Genomic DNA, 17,281 nt, shown 5'->3' with positions numbered 1-17,281 from the left:
AGGGCAGAAAATAAGTTTGACTCACCAAAGTTTTGATCTCAAGCAACTCTTTTTTTTTCCTTTTTTTTTTTTTTTTTTAATTAAAACTGCAATTCGTATGGAGCTTCAATTGCAGATCTTATCACCCTGAAACATGCAGAAAATCTGGAAATTAACATTAACTTTCCTTCTTTACTCTAGTCAAGATGCAATGCTTAGGATTACCATGCAATTTAACTGCTCATGGGGTGCACAGTTTCTCTTCTTCTATGTATTGTCACTCTCCATAATGTTCTTTCCTTTTCTGAGGTCATCCATATATATTAAGTTGTAATTCATGCTAACATTTGGTAATAGTAATCAATATTAACATTTGGTAATAGCAAACGACATTTGACATTACAAAAGAGAAAGCAAGTTTTCATGTTCTGCACATTCTGCTATAAGCTAATGATCAAGCTTAAGATCCAACATTCTAAAAACTCAGTATATTCACAACAGTTTTAAGATGTTTGTATCTAAGCAAAGAACATTCATAAGTTGTCTTTTTAAAAGAGTTACATTGGAAATTAAAACACAATGGTAGCAAATTCATTATTTGTTAAAGCTGAGTCAAAAACAATCCTGGAGATTTCCTAGGTTTAAAGCACTTGAATGTATTAATTCTATTTTTTAAATGTAATCGTAATAATTAATCACTGAGTCTTAATCATATACGTTCTGCCACCAAAAAGAGATTTAACTCTTCTCCCATCACTCCCGTGTGTGCTGTAGTCTGTATTCAGTCTTTATAGGTGAGAGACTGTGCAGTTTATTCAGGGATATATAGTAGCCTTTGCAGAATTGAAACTATATTATACAACCTGTTAAATATGTCAACAGTGAAGTAGGTTGGATATTTAGTTAGCTATTTTTAGATAACCAAATTTTTTATCTTTCACTGTTTTAATAAAAAGCAAAACTTCTGAAAACTTCATACCTAAAGTAATAACGTGGTAAGAAATCAATAATGTGATACAGGAGATCCTTGAGATAAAAACATGTTTCTAATAGAATGTATCTAGAAGTGATTAAAAAAGCAATCTTGATCATAATATTATTGGGTACATCTTCCATTATATCCTATTATGTTGAAAAATACATTCATATCTACATAAATAATTTGTCTTAATGGGATTTTGAAATGTATGTATATTTAAATGCACCTTTCCTATTTGAATTCTCTTTCCAGCTGAGGTTTACCCCAAAATGTATCACACGTGCTTTTTTCTGGTGACATACATGGCACCATTGTGTCTTATGGTGTTGGCCTATTTGCAGATATTTCGAAAGCTGTGGTGTCGCCAGGTAAGTCACTCAGCATTGGCTCTGTTTGCTTGCTGTTGCAACTGTGCAGATTCCCGTGTACAACCTTTTTTTGTATAAACTCCATGGTTTACAGCCACCTTGGATAGGCATTGAGGGGCACTGAAAAGGGAAGGCAGTCAGGCTGAATGTAAAGCCTTCTTACTCATATCTGTGAAGGGCTTAGAAGGAGAGACAGCAAAAGGCAAAAGAAAGATTGATTACAGACAGAAGAAAGAGCTCTGAAATTCTTACTGAAGTACCATAGGTGACCTTATTTATACTGCTTAAATCTCCTGGAACAGTCAAAAGTTAAGACTGACCTTCTCATTTTGTTATTTTTATTTTATTTTTCCTAATCAGTTTGATAGCAGGTCCAATCTGAACTGGGAGACTGGAATTCCCTGATGTGAAGCTGGCTGTTATCACTAACATTTGATATGAATTGTTGACAAATAATTGACATGATTTCTAATGCAAACATTAGGAACCTGGGAGTTTGGATTGATAGGAAGCTGAACATGAGCCAGCAGTGTGCCCAGGTGGCCAAGAAGGCCAATGGCATCCTGGCCTGGATCAGGAACAGCGTGGCCAACAGGTCCAGGGAAGTGATTCTTCCCTGTACTCAGCACTGGTGAGGCCACACCTGGAGTACTGTGTCCAGTTCTGGGCCCCTCAGTTCAGGAAGGATATTGGGGTGCTGGAGCAGGTCCAGAGAAGAGCAACAAGGCTGGTGAAGGGACTTGAGCACAAGTCCTGTGAGGAGAGGCTGAGGGAGCTGGGGTTGTTCAGCCTGGAGAAGAGGAGGCTCAGGGGAGACCTCAGGGGATGACTCTCTACAACTCCCTGAAAGGAGGTTGTAGCCAGGTGGGGGTTGGTCTCTTCTCCCAGGCAACTATCAGCAAGACAAGAGGGCATGGTCTTAAGCTCTGTCAGGGGAGGTTTAGGTTAGATATTAGGAGGAAATTTACAGAAAGGGTAAGCAGGCATTGGAATGGGTTGCCCAGGGAAGTGGTGGATTCTCCATCCCTGGAGGTTTTTAAGATAAGACTGGATAAGACTTAGTGCCATGGTCTAGCAACCATGGCGGTAGTGGATCAAGGGCTGGACTTGATGTTCTCAGAGGTCCCTTCCAATCCAGCTGATTCTATGTTTCTATGACCTGGTTTTTTAAAACTTCAAATTAAAAATACAGGAAAGAAAACAGGAATACTAAACAAAAAGCCAAAACAACAACAACAACAAAAACCAAGCAGGCAAACACACAAAAGAACATTTGAATTTAAGTGGCAAAAAAATTTTTTCAGGAATGCAGAAATGCATTTTGTGGGTATGAACAGTAACCTGTCACACACCAGTCTATGATGCTCTCTGCTGTATTCTGCTTTGTCCAGGATTTATCTGTAGCTGTAGTCCTCTGCTACCGCTGCCCTGTCATTCTGTAAAAGGACAATAATTTGTCATTGTAAAGGACAGTAATCTCCTCCTGGTGGAGACACTATGCAAGATATTCCCTCTCAAATGGCTCTAACAATATTCCATCAACGTGTGAGCATGAATCATAGAATCATGGAATCATAGAATCAACCAGGTTGGAAAAGACCTCCGAGATCATCAAGTCCAACCCTTGATCCAATACCGCTGTGGTTACTAGACCATGGCACTAAGTGCCACATCCAGTCTCGTCTTAAAAACCTCCAGGGACAGTGAATCCACCACCCCCTTAGGCAGCCCATTCCAGTGTCTGATTACTCCCTCTGTAAAATTTTTTTCCTAATATTCAACCTAAACCTCCCTTGGCACAGCTTAGCATCATACCCTCTTGTCCTACTGCTGGTTGCCTGGGAGAAGAGACCAACCTCCTTTCAGGGAGTTGTAGAGAGTGATGAGGTCTCCCCTGAGCCTCCTCTTCTCCAGGCTGAACAACCTCAGCTCCCTCAGCCTCTCCTCATAGGACTTGTGCTTGAGAATCTTTTCTCTCTCACCAGTATGTCTGATACCATCCAAATCTGAGGCTGTCCTGGGCAGGCCATAATATCTACCACATAAGTAGCATTTTTCATGCAGTTGAAATTGGTCCATCAGAGAAATCACAAGTAGACTTTAGATTTCTAAATATACATATGATAAAAGTAAAAATCAAATGTTATACTGACAGAATATATGTCTTGCAAATAAATAAAGAACAGGGAATACCAAATCCACTTTAAGGCATTTTGCTATCATCTATACATCATAAGAGCAATTATTCTCACTTCTAATCAGATTAGGTTAAATTAGAATTGCTGTTAATTGTGCTCTTTAAATTATTATTTTTGTTTTTAATTTCCTACATTAATGACATTAAATAACAAGATAGCTTGAAGGTAAAATTTAACCTTTACAATTTAAGGGGACCTTTCACCAGAACGAAGGATTTCCCTGTGTGATTTTGTAATTAAGTTCAGTCTGACATAGCTCTAATATGCTCTGCCTTGCTGAATCTGTCCTGTATCACTCAATAACTTTATCACCATATTCCTTCTTAACCTTCTCTTCTATACTTTCTTTACAATCTACCTCCTCTCTCAAGCTTTTAACTAAGTAAATTAATGCAAAGCACTTGTTCTTAACCTGCATGTACCTTGAAAATGCTGGTTCAGATTCAGAGCAGAAGTTGAATGACTGAAAACCAATCTCTTTTGTTGGGTTGCCCCATTCCCCCCCAGTTGTGTTAGCTGGTCTACTTGTTCTTCTTCACAATGTTTCTTCTCCCTATGCATCTTGCATGCTGTCAAGGCTAGGATGATCCTTTATTTTTCAGTGGCAAAAAGATAAATACTACTGTAGACTTAGTGCTATCAATTGTGCCAAATTACAGATGTCTCTTTGCCTGGCATAGATGATAGCACTATGTATAAGAGGCTACACTAAGTGAAATTAAAGCCACGGCACATCTATTATTAACTGTGACTTGGCTGCAGGCATCAGGCATTTTTCTAAGTGCAGCAGGTGTGCTGTAATCAGTCATGTAGTACAAATGAATCTAGTGTTCTAAATGTATTCTTTGATAATAGTTTCAATTAAGAAATCATGCTGTTTACCAGAACTTCAGTTAAATGTAATGATCCGATTGCAAGGTACAATAAGCCTTACAGATGTACATGATAGAAAAACCACAACAAAAGGTAGATGTTTTCTATGTCTTAAACTTTTTCTAAAGGTTCTTTTTTAAAATGTAGTGTGTGTCATGTGTGAAAATTTTCAGACGAAAGAAGTTAAGATATTTACTAATTATTGTTACCAATACTTTGTGTACTAGCTCTTAAAATTTCTGATTGTGTATTTCAAGCAGATCTTTGAACATAAGTTTTACAATCATTGAATTAATGATTCACCTTTGTAAAGACAAGAACAATTATGCAACAACTACTGGGGATTTTGACTAATTTATTTTAATTGTTAGCAAGGAAGTAGTGACTTAGAAGGCTATATTCTCTTGTGGATTTTAAGTAGGTTAAAAGTAACTTCGGAACAAATAAATAAGACTGAATGGACTTACAATGAAAGTGTTGATACACAATTTGCTTTAAGCTCCAAGTCTGCTTCAATTTACTGATATCCAAATGCATTGACACTAAAGCTTACTTGTATTAATGACTAGGAACTCTACCCATTTTCATTTTTGTAGTTGAAATATACCCTTCCAATCTTTGCAAGTTGACATTATATTTGAGAGATTTCCTTTCATTATAAACCCCTTGATAATTATTTGAGGGGACAGAGAAAAGGTGCACAAGAAAATAGTTGTCATTTAGTACCTGTTTGGACACAGCTAATAGGCTTTTAGTAAAACATTGAAATTACACAAATTCTCCACAATTATCTTTATAACTGATTCATTACAAAAAAAAGGAAATATATACATTATGCTCCCATGTGTATACTTGTACATACCTAATCATAGAAATATTTATCTTGGAAAATACCCTCAAGATCACTGAGTCCAACCATAAACCTAACACTGCCAAGTCTATCACTAAACCATGTCCCTAAGTGCCACATCTACATGTCTTTTAAATATATCCAGAGATGGTGACTTCACCCCTTCCCTGGGCAGCCTGTTCCAATGCTTGACAACCCTTTCCGTGAAGATATTTTTCACAAATTGGATAATATCCAATCTAAGCCTCCCCTGACACAACTTAAGTCAATTTCTTCTCATTCTGTCTTGTAATACATGAATGTATGTTTACATAAATACATATTTGTAAATCTTTCCATATACACACATACACATGCACACACACTTCTGAAGTGTAATGCTCCTTAAATGGTACTGCTATGCATCTGTGGGTATATAGTTTTTTGGGGGTGGGGTTTTGTCCTGATAATATTCTTGCTGTATTATTTCTCTATTGGTGTAACAGTAGCAAAGCCCAGGTGTATGCCAGGTAAAGACTGAGGAAGAATGGGCTTTTTCAGAAAGGTTCTCACTACAAACTCCTGAAAAGTTAGCAATTTAATATATAGTACAGGGAGACTGCACATTGTATGCAGTCTTAACTTTGATCATCTCTTGCTAATAAAGACTGCTTAAATAACAGAAAAGACCCTTCTACCTGCTCATACAGGTACAAACCAAGTACAAGGTCATGTCTAACTTTTCTGTAGAAATAGACACAATTTGGAGCCAAGATAATGTTTATCTTCTTCTAAATTGTATCTATCTACAATGAAAGCTGATCACTGATTTCTTCAAGTCAATCTTTGACATAATCAGAAGGGAGAGATTTGGCTGAATTTCTTTGCTTTCACCTCCAGTTCCTGATAGAATATGGTTACTCAGTAAGATTGAAAAGGGACAAAAAAAGCTTCTGATTCAAAGTTAGAAGAACGGTATATCAAAGCATCCATGAAAAGCCAGAATCAGAATCTTAGACAGTGTTTTATCTCAGCAGAGCATGCCAAAGACACACTGCAGTACTACAGCCCACAGCTAAGTAGGGTAAATCCCTTGCATTAGGACAGACATGCAGTTGTGAAGCTGATAACTGCTGATTTCAGCTGAATGAGTGGAACCCACAGCAGAAGTGCAAGGGGCTCTGTTAGACTCTTTAAGTCCATAGATACCTCAGTTAAAAAAAAAATAAATTATAGCCTATCTCCCAATCTGCTGCATTGATTTCTTCCTAATTACAAGCTAATTTTGCCAAAAAGTTCCAATAGCTGTAAATCAGGTTTGATGGTGCGTATAAATGCTAAATTAAGGGCTTGTCTGTGCAAGGAAGATATTCATACACAAAACCCCCAACAAATAAACAAAAAAACCTACAACCAACCAAAAATACCCCCAAACCAAAACCACCAAAACCCCAACATAATAGCTTTCTACAACAATTTTGAATGTGCATACTTTTTAGTTTACTTTTTTTTCCTGAAATAAATATCAAAAATTTCATTCTTTTCTGGTCAGTTTGTGTGGATAAGCCCATTTTTTAAAAAACATTACAGTGTGAATTTTGCAGATACTTTTAAACATGAAACATTAAACATGAAATGTCACTAGTCACCCCACACAAAATTGCACTATGCATAAATAAAACTATTATCTACTTATATTATTATATATTATATTATATAACTATTATTATTATTTCTAGCCAAAAGGTTTTCACACTGTATAGCATTGAACACATTATAAATGTAATGGTAATAGAATTCTCTGAGAAAGTCCTTGCTATCTATAGTCTTTTTCATTTGGCTGCAGGCAGGAAGTAATTTTGAAGAACTGAAGCAATATTGTTTTATTTGGCTTGCTTTATGTGAGGGTACAGAAAACAAAAACCAAGATTTTTTTTTTTTTAATAGTATGGTGCTACATCTACCCATTGCAAAATGGCTTTGACTAACTTAATTCTTCCTATGTCTTGGCATTTTTCCATGATTTCCCTCTGTTCATTACTATATATGCATATATACTGTATATTCAGTTTTGAAGAACATTGCAGGGAGATCCACACTTCAGCTGTGATTTCTTTAGCTACTTCATTGTCATGCAGGTTGTATGTGTGGAAGTTTTATGGCACTTACAGCTCTGCAGGCTTTAAATCCTTGTTTTCCAATGCTGAACAGTTGTTTAGTATATTCTAGCAGCATATTAATGGGATATACTATTCTGCTATGCAACAAAACGCTTAATCTAGAACTTTATAGCAACATAATTGCAGCAATGGGGTTGTAAGTGTGATGGTCTGAAGACACAAGCAAGGCAAGGTATGTGGGAAGGAAAGAAAATTTTAGTACATCAGTTTATATTTGTATAAACCACAATTTTTATGCAGTTCTAGTGTGTCTGAAACTGAGTTTGTTTCTTGCAGCTACATCAATTAATTTAATTAAAAACTCCTATTTATCCCTGTGAGCTTACCTTGTGTATGTGAACATGCCTATTTTTCTTGTTATATCTACATATCAGTTTTACAAATGTTTTTCAAAATGTCCCTTTTTTTTTTTTCTTTCTTAGATCCCAGGAACTTCTTCTGTTGTTCAGAAAAAATGGAAGCCTCTGCAGCCCTCAGCACAGCCTCGAGGGCTGGGACAATCAACAAAGTCAAAGATTAGTGCTGTGGCAGCTGAAATAAAACAGATTCATGCAAGAAGGAAAACAGCACGTATGCTAATGGTTGTCCTCCTGGTTTTTGCGCTTTGTTATCTACCAATTAGCATCCTCAATGTCTTGAAAAGGTAAAGTTTATCCCAAAATGTAAACACTTGGTGCAGCTTTCTATCTAAAAACAATCCTCTATTATGAGATTCCTTTTATTCTGGCAAATACTTTTAAAGGATAAGCTTACTTATTGCTCAATAAAGAAATGGAAAATAAGTACACAATTGCAAGAAAATATATATAACCTATCCATAGTACTTAAACTAAAGGCTGGATTGTGGAACACTTATTAGCAAGCTCTTCCTCATGAAAATGCTCTAGCCTATCTCCTCATTAAACCTTGTTATTTACATGGGATTACAGCTTGGTGGCTGTAAATACACCCATGGAAGTGCAGTTACCTAAAGCAGCAGCTGAAGGTTAGCAGCAGAGTGTAGTGTTGTGGCTTGGCTCCAGGGACTGTGAAATTCTGGGTTCAAACGTAAGGCCCTCATGCACAGTTTTTAGACCTTAGGCCAGCCCTTTCAGTTAGCCTGAAATTGTTTTTCTGTGATACTGCAAATATGTCATCAGAGATGAAATTAGATTAGAAGTTGTAAAATTTTTTTATATGATTTCTAATTCAATATAGCCTTATGAAGCTATATTTTCCTTTTTTATCCTTTTTTCTCATGTTCATTTGGTATATAATGGTGTACACTCTTGTTTTTCGTACAGTGCCTGATAGGCAGGCTTTGGTAAAATTACATCTTGTGAGCCCTCTGGAATACCAATAAATAACTGCATATAGCAGAAGATCTGAATATCCTAAAAAATAACCAGCCTGTTATTTGTGCTTTTTTTATTGGAATATTATTGGAACATTTTAGAAATTAAGGAATAGTTTCAATGCTTAAATACATCCCACTCAATTCTGGCCTTTTCCTGTTGCCTAATTTAAGTACTTTTCACTCTCACGTCTTGGTAGGAAATGTGGAGAGAAAGAAGTATTTCCGGAACGCTGTTCAGTAACCTACAACCTGAAATAGAGGAACTACACAGGCTGCCTCAACAGCAGAGTAGGACCAGAGTTAGATATTCACTGAAATGGCAAAAGTGAGATGTGAGGAATCTGGAAAATACTGATTTCTCTGGAGGACAGAAGCTGCTACTGTAGCCTCAGGGTTGGGGCCAGTTACATGCCTTTTCAGTCCCTATTTATTGGAGAGTAGGCCTAGAGCCAGGAACTTCAGTGACATGAGTAGATCAAAAGCAACTTTTCCCATCTTTTCTTGGCTTATCTGACACCAGATGACTTTGGTTACTTGGCAGAAAAGTTGTGTATCTGCACCATAGCAAAGTAAAGTCCTGATGGTCTCTGCTGTGCTAAACCACCAAGACAGGAGGCTGAGGGTTGGGGAGAGGACTTTATTCTCTCAAGAAAGAGAATACTGTTGAATCAGCTTTTCTGTGATACCACGAATAGGTCATCAGAGACAAAATTAGGCTAGAAGTTGTAAAATATTTTTGTATGATTTCTAGTTTTGCAATCTTTCAGGTTTGCTTTTCTCTTTCTGTAGGGTTTTGGGGATGTTTAATCATGCTGACGACAGAGAAACTGTGTATGCCTGGTTCACATTCTCACACTGGCTTGTATATGCAAACAGTGCAGCCAATCCTATTATTTATAACTTCCTCAGTGGTAAGTTACAGTTACCTAGAATTCAAGTTTAACATATAGTTTGAATGTAATGAGCCATAGCAAATAAGATTAATGACTGTGTAACATCAGCTCAGCTCCTCCATGGGAGCTTGACTCTCTTCCGGGAACAAGTTGCCTGAAGTATCCCATTACCTTCAGGCTATCTACCTATAACTAACCTGGACAGTGCCAGGGCCTGAGCCCAAGTGCTGGAATATGACTGTCCATTACATTAATTTGGTAGAGAAGTTCCTGGCATAACTTTGATCTGAAACAATCACTGTTCCACTAAACACTCCCTGGATACTGTCTGGGAGGTAGCACAACCTGGGGGCTGTCCCCAGACAGCATGTTGTATGTAGGTATTGGGGTTTGGAGGCTGTGAGTCTTTAATAGTACTTGCATGACCAGACTGTGCCAACTAGGTTCAAGGCCAAAGAACCAGCCAGGATGCTGTTTACTTACTAGTACAGTTTTGTCTTGGTTCATATTTGTATCATTTGGCTATGGAGAGTAAAATCAGGGCCTAAACTGTATTGCAGCTAAAGCTGCAAAGGATCTAAAGCCGTATTGCAGCTAAATAGAGGGAGGCAAAACTATGTTGATTCTCACTACACATTAGCCCACTGTAATTTTTTTGTGGTGTGTAGTGTGAGGATGATCTGAACAATTTCCTCTGAGCCCCAATAGCAGACTAATGGGTTGTTGAACACTTTGAATCTTCTTTTTAAATATACTAATGGTGAAACACAAATTAGCCATTCTCTCTCATTTCACATGTGAAGTAATGATTCAATCATTTAAACCTATGATTGCTCAATTAATTTTTTGTTATATATTTAATTAACCAACAGACTACCTATGTCATGACTCCATTAATCATTCTAGTTTGTCCATTCTGTCTAGCCAAGAATAATTCAGTCTTCACACCACACCTCACATATCTTCTTAGAAAGGTTATCTTTCTTCTATCTTTCTTCAAGATGATGAAATTGTGATTTCCTACTTCTGCATGAGAAGAGCGTCTGGGTGATTTGCGCTAATTTTGCTTTAGATAGCTCCTTTTTTTTTCTAATCTATGAAGTTGGATGAAATGTGGTTTATAGTACAGGTTTTTTTCATGAGTCCTTTTTATGATTGACAGGGAAATTTAGAGAAGAATTTAAAGCAGCATTTTCCTGTTGCATCTTTGGCAGCCACCATGACGAACGGTTCACCAGAGGTCATGCCAGTACAGAGAGTCGGAAGTCCTTGACCACCCAGATCAGCAATTTTGATAATGTTTCAAAACTTGCAGAACACGTTGTATTGACCAACATAAATACAATCCCATCAAATGGTACTGCACCTATTACCTGCTCTTACTGTACTTGTCCCTATGTCTTTTGATCCTGTGGAAGTAAAATCTAATTGTCCATACAACAATATTTGGATATGAGCACACAGAGAGAAAAAGAGGTTTACAATTAAAAATTGACTATAATAAAAGTAAATTATTGGAAATGTTTTATAGAATATACTGCAACTTCGGTTATATACTGATGAAACAAAATTTCATCACATTAATTTCAAAAGCTGTGGTCCAGTTGAGGAGGGGATAAAGTAATCATATTCTATATAAATATTTTCTTTGGATCCCTACTTCCTTTAGACTCCTAATTAAATAAAGAACAAGTACCTGAAAGTATGAAAATCATCTTCCCTGTCATTGGAGTTTGTTTATAAACAGCTATATTCTATTCTGAGCTAATTATCTGAAGTTGTGGTATATTTCATGACAAAGATTTTAACCAAAATTGTGTGTACAGGTTGAAATACCTGCATGTCCTTTACTATTTCAAATTATCTGCTTACCATGCATTCTGTTGTGAGTTAGGCTGATCAAATAAGAAATTCACATTAATTTATTTTCCAAAATTTTATGTTCTTTTTTCTGTTGGGTAGGTTATTGCATGTGTTCAGGAACAGCTGGGAAGCCACTTTTCACTTACTACGGAGGGAATGTTTATTTTTTCCCTGAATTCAATAGTATTGCCTATATGTATGGCACAAGCAAAGTTACAACCAGGAAACCCAGATGAAAGTGTACCTGTAGATTATGTTTTATCCTTTGTCTCCTATTTATTATAATTATCTTCTCTCTGCCTGTCCTGTGCTCATGGTAGGGGGGTTAGACTAGGTGGTCTTTGAAGGTCTTTTCCAACCCAAACTATCAATGATTCCATGACTGACTTGTACACAGGAAGCTGTAGTGCTCTGCTGGTCACAGTGGCAGCTGGATAAGGAACCACAGGGCAATTTATCAAACAGTGCATATTAAATAAGTAGTAGTAGAATATTAAAATGTTTAAAAGTAAAAAAAAAAAAAAATCAAGGTTTATGCATTAGAAATGCCCTTAGTCTTCACTTAAAATTTGCAAATGCAATTTTGAACAATTTCTGGAAGACCATTTTGTTAATAGACCATCACCTGCATTGTGTCCAGAGAGTGACAATCAGAGGATGAGTCAGTCAGCTACCTAATACAAACAGTAAAATGATCTTAGAATCTTTATTTTTTCTACAGACATCCCAGCTGTGCTCAACCCATCAAAATCAATGGAACTGCATCTCCACATACCAGGAATGAACATGACTTCAAACATAGATGAAGCCATGACAGTTTCTGCAGAAGACACTCTCAACACAGAGAATGTAGAGTGGGATAAATTCATCCCTAGCATAACGAAACTTACCTCGATGGAGTTACAGCAAGGATGACTTTGGATCAATACACTACAACCACCAGAGAGTGGCACATGCTTTTAGGTGTGATACAGACTACAATAACTGGACAAAGGGATTCCTTCAAAATAACTGCCTATTCTATTTTTTCTCAGTCTTATAGAAACCTACTTACCTCAGTATGAGCTAAAGAACACGTCTTTACAAGTCTTTTTAAAGATTGTATTGTATCATACTTTGTAAATACTGTAGATATTTATTTTTATATATTTTAGATGCTGTGGAACGTTCTAAAATGTATCATATAAAGAAATCTAAATATTTGAAAAAAGTCTCAAACATCATTTATTTATATCCTCTTTCTATAAATGATTTCTATAAGTTCTATGTTCATTATGGAACTTTCACTTCAGATTGATTTTGCGAGAGTCCACGTTACTTTTCCAAGCACAGACATGCTTCTGAAGTGTGAACCCAAAGTGCTGAAAGTCACAGATGTTTTCATAAATTTACACTAAAAGCCTTTCTTTTTTTCTGCAGACTTGAGTGCCTAAAAAGTAACTATCTAAATAAAACTTATGTGATGCTCAATGGTGCTATAGGCTCAAAATTCCTGCTCAGGCCAATAGGAATAAGAAGTGTCAGCACCCCTGAAGGACAGCACATTTTAACTTTCGTAGCTCATTTTAGTCCATAATACCTGCAAGTGTTGTTCCAGAAGATCTCTGAAGATCTTTAGAAAACATTGGTTATCTTTCTTGTTTTCTTGATTTCTCTCTCAACTGCCATTTGATACTAAAATTAAAAACATACAATCAATTAACAAATCTATATGCCAAGAAAATGTTGACTTTTTCAACAATTGAAATAAAATATTTATCTCTGGAAATTATAGAGGTGACATCTCTTTGGACTGATAGATAAAGCGCTCACTCATACATTTTCCAATTATGGGATAATCTCCCTGGCCTGGGGCTTCCTACTATGTATTGCAATTTTTCTTTTAAAGGATGGTGCATCACTGGAGACTTAGTCTACTAGATGAATGTGGCCTATGGGTTAGAATAAGGCTAATCTGTCAGATTTACCCTGTGGTACTACTCTTGCTTTTCAGTTCAGATTTTTCAAAAGAAAGGGTAAGATGGGAGGGAGGAATTGCTTTTCCCAAAAAACCATTTGACATAGAAAAAAGTCTCACGTATTCAAATGTTTCTACAAAGGCAATTATTCACAGACTAGATGTTATTTGAATAACTTATGTAAATATTTTTTCTAGGTTTTGCTTTGATCTAATGTCATGCAATGTATTATCTATCATGGCAGCTATAGTTTTATGAAGTGCTTAATCACTTTATGTTTTAGCCTCCCCCAACAGCTGTTTTACTTGACATTGTTGCAAATGCTCCATGGTGTTGAAAGAAAAAAAATTGCATTTGTTTATATATTAAAGTTTTCTATTAAAAGAGAAAAAGGAGAATATTCTTTTTCAATTAAAAAAATAATGAGAAATATCTAAATGGAAAGAATGTTTAAATATCAAATAAAATAATAGGAATTCCTTTATTTCTCTGTATAAGCTTAATGTTTGAGTATAGCTATTATGTCAATGTTATTTCACGAAATTATTTTACTTTGTCTCTTCTAAGAAAAGAAAACCCAAATAATTGTGAAAAGCACAGCAGGATTTGATTTTATAGCTATTGTAGTTCCTTTACCATTAGAAGGCTATTTTTGCTCTTCAACCACAGATAATATAGAATTCTTAAAATGGGAAACAAGATATATTTATTTCTATATAATTTGAAATGACTGAACAAACAGCTGATGAATTAAAACATTACAGAAATAGGAAAATGGAATTTGAAAAGTCCTCTAAGTTTTTCTTCTGTTTTCATATAAGCAAGTAAAAATTTTAAAAAAAGTAATTAAAACTAGTAATCTAGATGCAAAATAATTATCAGCAATCATTTATTTGAGACACAAAATGTCAGTTAAGCCCAAATTTTGGAAGGCTACACTTTAAGTTCAGAAAATGTATTTTTAGATTTTCCTTGAAGAGAGAAAGAATGCAGAAAGTACCTGGTTATCCAAGAAAACTTGGACAGCATAGAAGGGGAGTAGGTATACTTTTCAAACATAAAAGGTCACAGGTCACACATAAAAGACCAGCAAAATTCTTATGCCTTGTCAGGTGTGTTGCTCAGATTCCTGTGAGATTAACAGGAAGGGAAAGGGTACAGTATTTCTCACCTGGGCCAGGACATAAGGAACTGAAAGAACAATGTTAGTGATACTCATGGAAAAGTCCTAATTAGCATCTTTCTAAAGGGGGGTGAACACCACCTGCCAACACAACCTGTCTTCTTTTTGTTGCTACCTTAATGCCAGTGGGATAAATTGTGTTAGTTAAGTCGGTTCTGAGGCAGTTTTGGGCTCTTGCAAGTCTTCTGTGCCATCTTAGAAATGGAGGTTCTGGCCTTAATTTTCTCTTTTGTAACAGAAAATGTCTCTTTTGTTCTCTTTTTTCTCTTTTCTTGTTTTCACTTAGATCTCCAAAATTAAAATATTCCAACATTTTTAGGAATTTCTTTTAGCCATAACTTTAACTTAACAGTACTTTTTATGTGGAGAAAATAAATAAAAAATGAGACATTAACAAATGATTCTGGGTGTTCCTCTGGACAGTTTTTGTTGAGTAAATAGCATATCTTTCAGATACAAATGATACAATCAGAGCTTATCAAAGATTTGAAATTCTAAGGATAGCTGGAGAGTGTTAACTAAGGACTGGGAACTTCCATGGTTATCAAGCTAAAAATTGGTTAAATATGGTTATCAAGATAAAGACTTGGTTTTTTTAATGAAAAGACTTTTCATTCAAAAATTTCTGGATTCTATGAAATAAATATTTTTTATGCAAATATTCATGTTTTTATTTCTTTAGTTTTACAAAATTTGAGAACTACCTAGACTTTTTCTCCTTTAGTTCTGATATGTTTTCAGGCAGCATTTCACTGCAAAGACTCCATAGGCATTTAAAAATCTGTTGACTTCTTGTGTATAGTAGTGGCAGGGGGTTCTTTGCCAGTTTTAGGGACTTTTATTCCAGAAAGATCTAAATATTTAGATACATTCAAAATATTAATCAGATGTATTTATTTTTTAACTAAAATAATCACTGGGAGAAATAAAACAAATAGTAAGCAGTAGTTATTAATGGAGATAGAAATAGCTGTGAGAAGAGAGGGTAAGATTTTAAGAGCAATATGGAATGTAATGCCCTTTGCATGTGAAACAAATTAAAGCATCTTAAAGGAAATTCTGGACTTCTTATCCATCAGAAGAAAAAAGGTGAAGAATGAGCATTTCTTATCCAGTGTACAAATACTGAAAATTATCTGAAAGCTGAACCTTAATTGGGTTTTATTGCCTCTAGCTGTTTTGATATTCTAATATTTCCACTGGCAGGTTAGAAGCATAGAAATGGAGTTCTCATGCCATTGTTTCTGCTCGGCCACAGCAACAGTGAACATGGAGTTTAAATCACAACATATTTGTTTCTGCTGATATAAATTGTTGTGCCATGGTCATTTTGGTACTTTGTCTCTCAACATATTTCACAGCCTTGGAGGTCTGATATCTTGACCTGTTTCCTCCTTTCCTGTTGTCACTGTAGTGATAAGCTTGTGTCCTGCAGTCACAATAAGTGTAAGATAATATCTCCTTCTCTCCACCACCAAAAAGGCTTTTTTTCCCTTTTCTTCTGGACTGCATAGAGGGTACCATCTTGTTCTCTGATATTATCAAAATTGTTGATATTAAAAATCCATGTTATTAACCTGGTGAGTGCTTTATAGCATGGAAAGTACACTAAATATTAGCTTAACTCAGCCCTCACTGTATGATAACATACTGCTGCATGTTATTATGGTTGAAGGCCAAGGTAGCTCTCAAATTGAAAATCTGTCTCGCAGCTAAAATTATATTCATCTCTCAGACCGTTCCTTCTACTTCTACAGGTTTTTCTGTGGCTGTTGGATATACTGGGTGAAGTAATATGTATTGAATACGATTTAAAAACGAACAAATATTCAGCAATTTTGTCATTAGGAGTTTAAATAAATAATGCAATAAAATAAATAAGCTAAAAATCGTGTTAGAAATAAGATTATATGCAAGATTGAATTTTCCTAAGCTAAACAGAAAATAAGCAAAATCTGGACTTGGATTTGTCAATAGGCACAGGATTTCAACCACTACATCTCTTTGACAGATAACCTGAAAGTTCCATTATGGCTTTTTGTTTTAAGCATTCAAGGACCAAATCCAGTTAAAAGTGTTCTGTAGTGAAAATAAGATTTGTGAGTAGCATGGAGAAATCAATAGAGATCTGTTGTTTCCCCCTCCTTTCAGTGCAAAAGTAAAGAGCACACACTGAAGCCAGCGGGTGTATGATTGCATGCATTATGGTTGATTTATTTTTTAATAAGTACCAAATCAGCTACTGACTTTTGTACGGTAAAATCTTTTTGATGTATTTTAGTGAAACTCCTGAAGTTGGACTCACAATCCAGTCTAGATCCAGACTCACAATCCAGTCTGGATCTAGACTAACAACTGGTTAGTTGTTCCCCTGGTCTGAGTCTTAACATGTTCCCCAGGTCTTTTTTCTCCTTAACAGATCACGGTCCTATTCCACACCTGAGATGAAACAAACAAATTCACTTCGAAAACGTGTTGAAAAGTTCTTGCAGCAGATGATCGGACACAGCAACAGGCATTTTCTAAAGAGCTTACAGGCAGCAGCCAAAGACTTGCTCTGTTAGTTTCTCTGGAAATCAAGTGAGAACTGGACGCGGACGGAGCGCCACATCCCGTGGAAAATACCAGTGCCCGGCGGCGGG

The 17,281-nt window shown here is 36.0% G+C and overlaps 1 protein-coding gene across 2 annotated transcripts in view; it reads left to right on the top strand.

Moving 5' to 3' along the window:
- HCRTR2 (hypocretin receptor 2) overlaps positions 1 to 13,782 on the top strand; it is a 35,269-nt gene extending 21,487 nt beyond the window's left edge. For both annotated transcript variants that reach the window (XM_032684499.1, XM_032684500.1), the window contains exons 4-8: positions 1,211 to 1,326; positions 7,829 to 8,049; positions 9,532 to 9,653; positions 10,798 to 10,992; positions 12,220 to 13,782. In XM_032684499.1, coding sequence (XP_032540390.1) covers positions 1,211 to 1,326; positions 7,829 to 8,049; positions 9,532 to 9,653; positions 10,798 to 10,992; positions 12,220 to 12,413 — 848 coding nt within the window. In that variant the 3' untranslated portion in view covers positions 12,414 to 13,782. The remainder of the gene's footprint in view (positions 1 to 1,210; positions 1,327 to 7,828; positions 8,050 to 9,531; positions 9,654 to 10,797; positions 10,993 to 12,219) is intronic.
- Positions 13,783 to 17,281: the final 3,499 nt, after the last annotated feature.

Source organism: Chiroxiphia lanceolata, chromosome 3 (genome assembly GCF_009829145.1).
Source record: "Chiroxiphia lanceolata isolate bChiLan1 chromosome 3, bChiLan1.pri, whole genome shotgun sequence".
NCBI classification, from domain to species: domain Eukaryota; kingdom Metazoa; phylum Chordata; class Aves; order Passeriformes; family Pipridae; genus Chiroxiphia; species Chiroxiphia lanceolata.
This window is presented reverse-complemented; position numbering and strand designations above follow the sequence as displayed.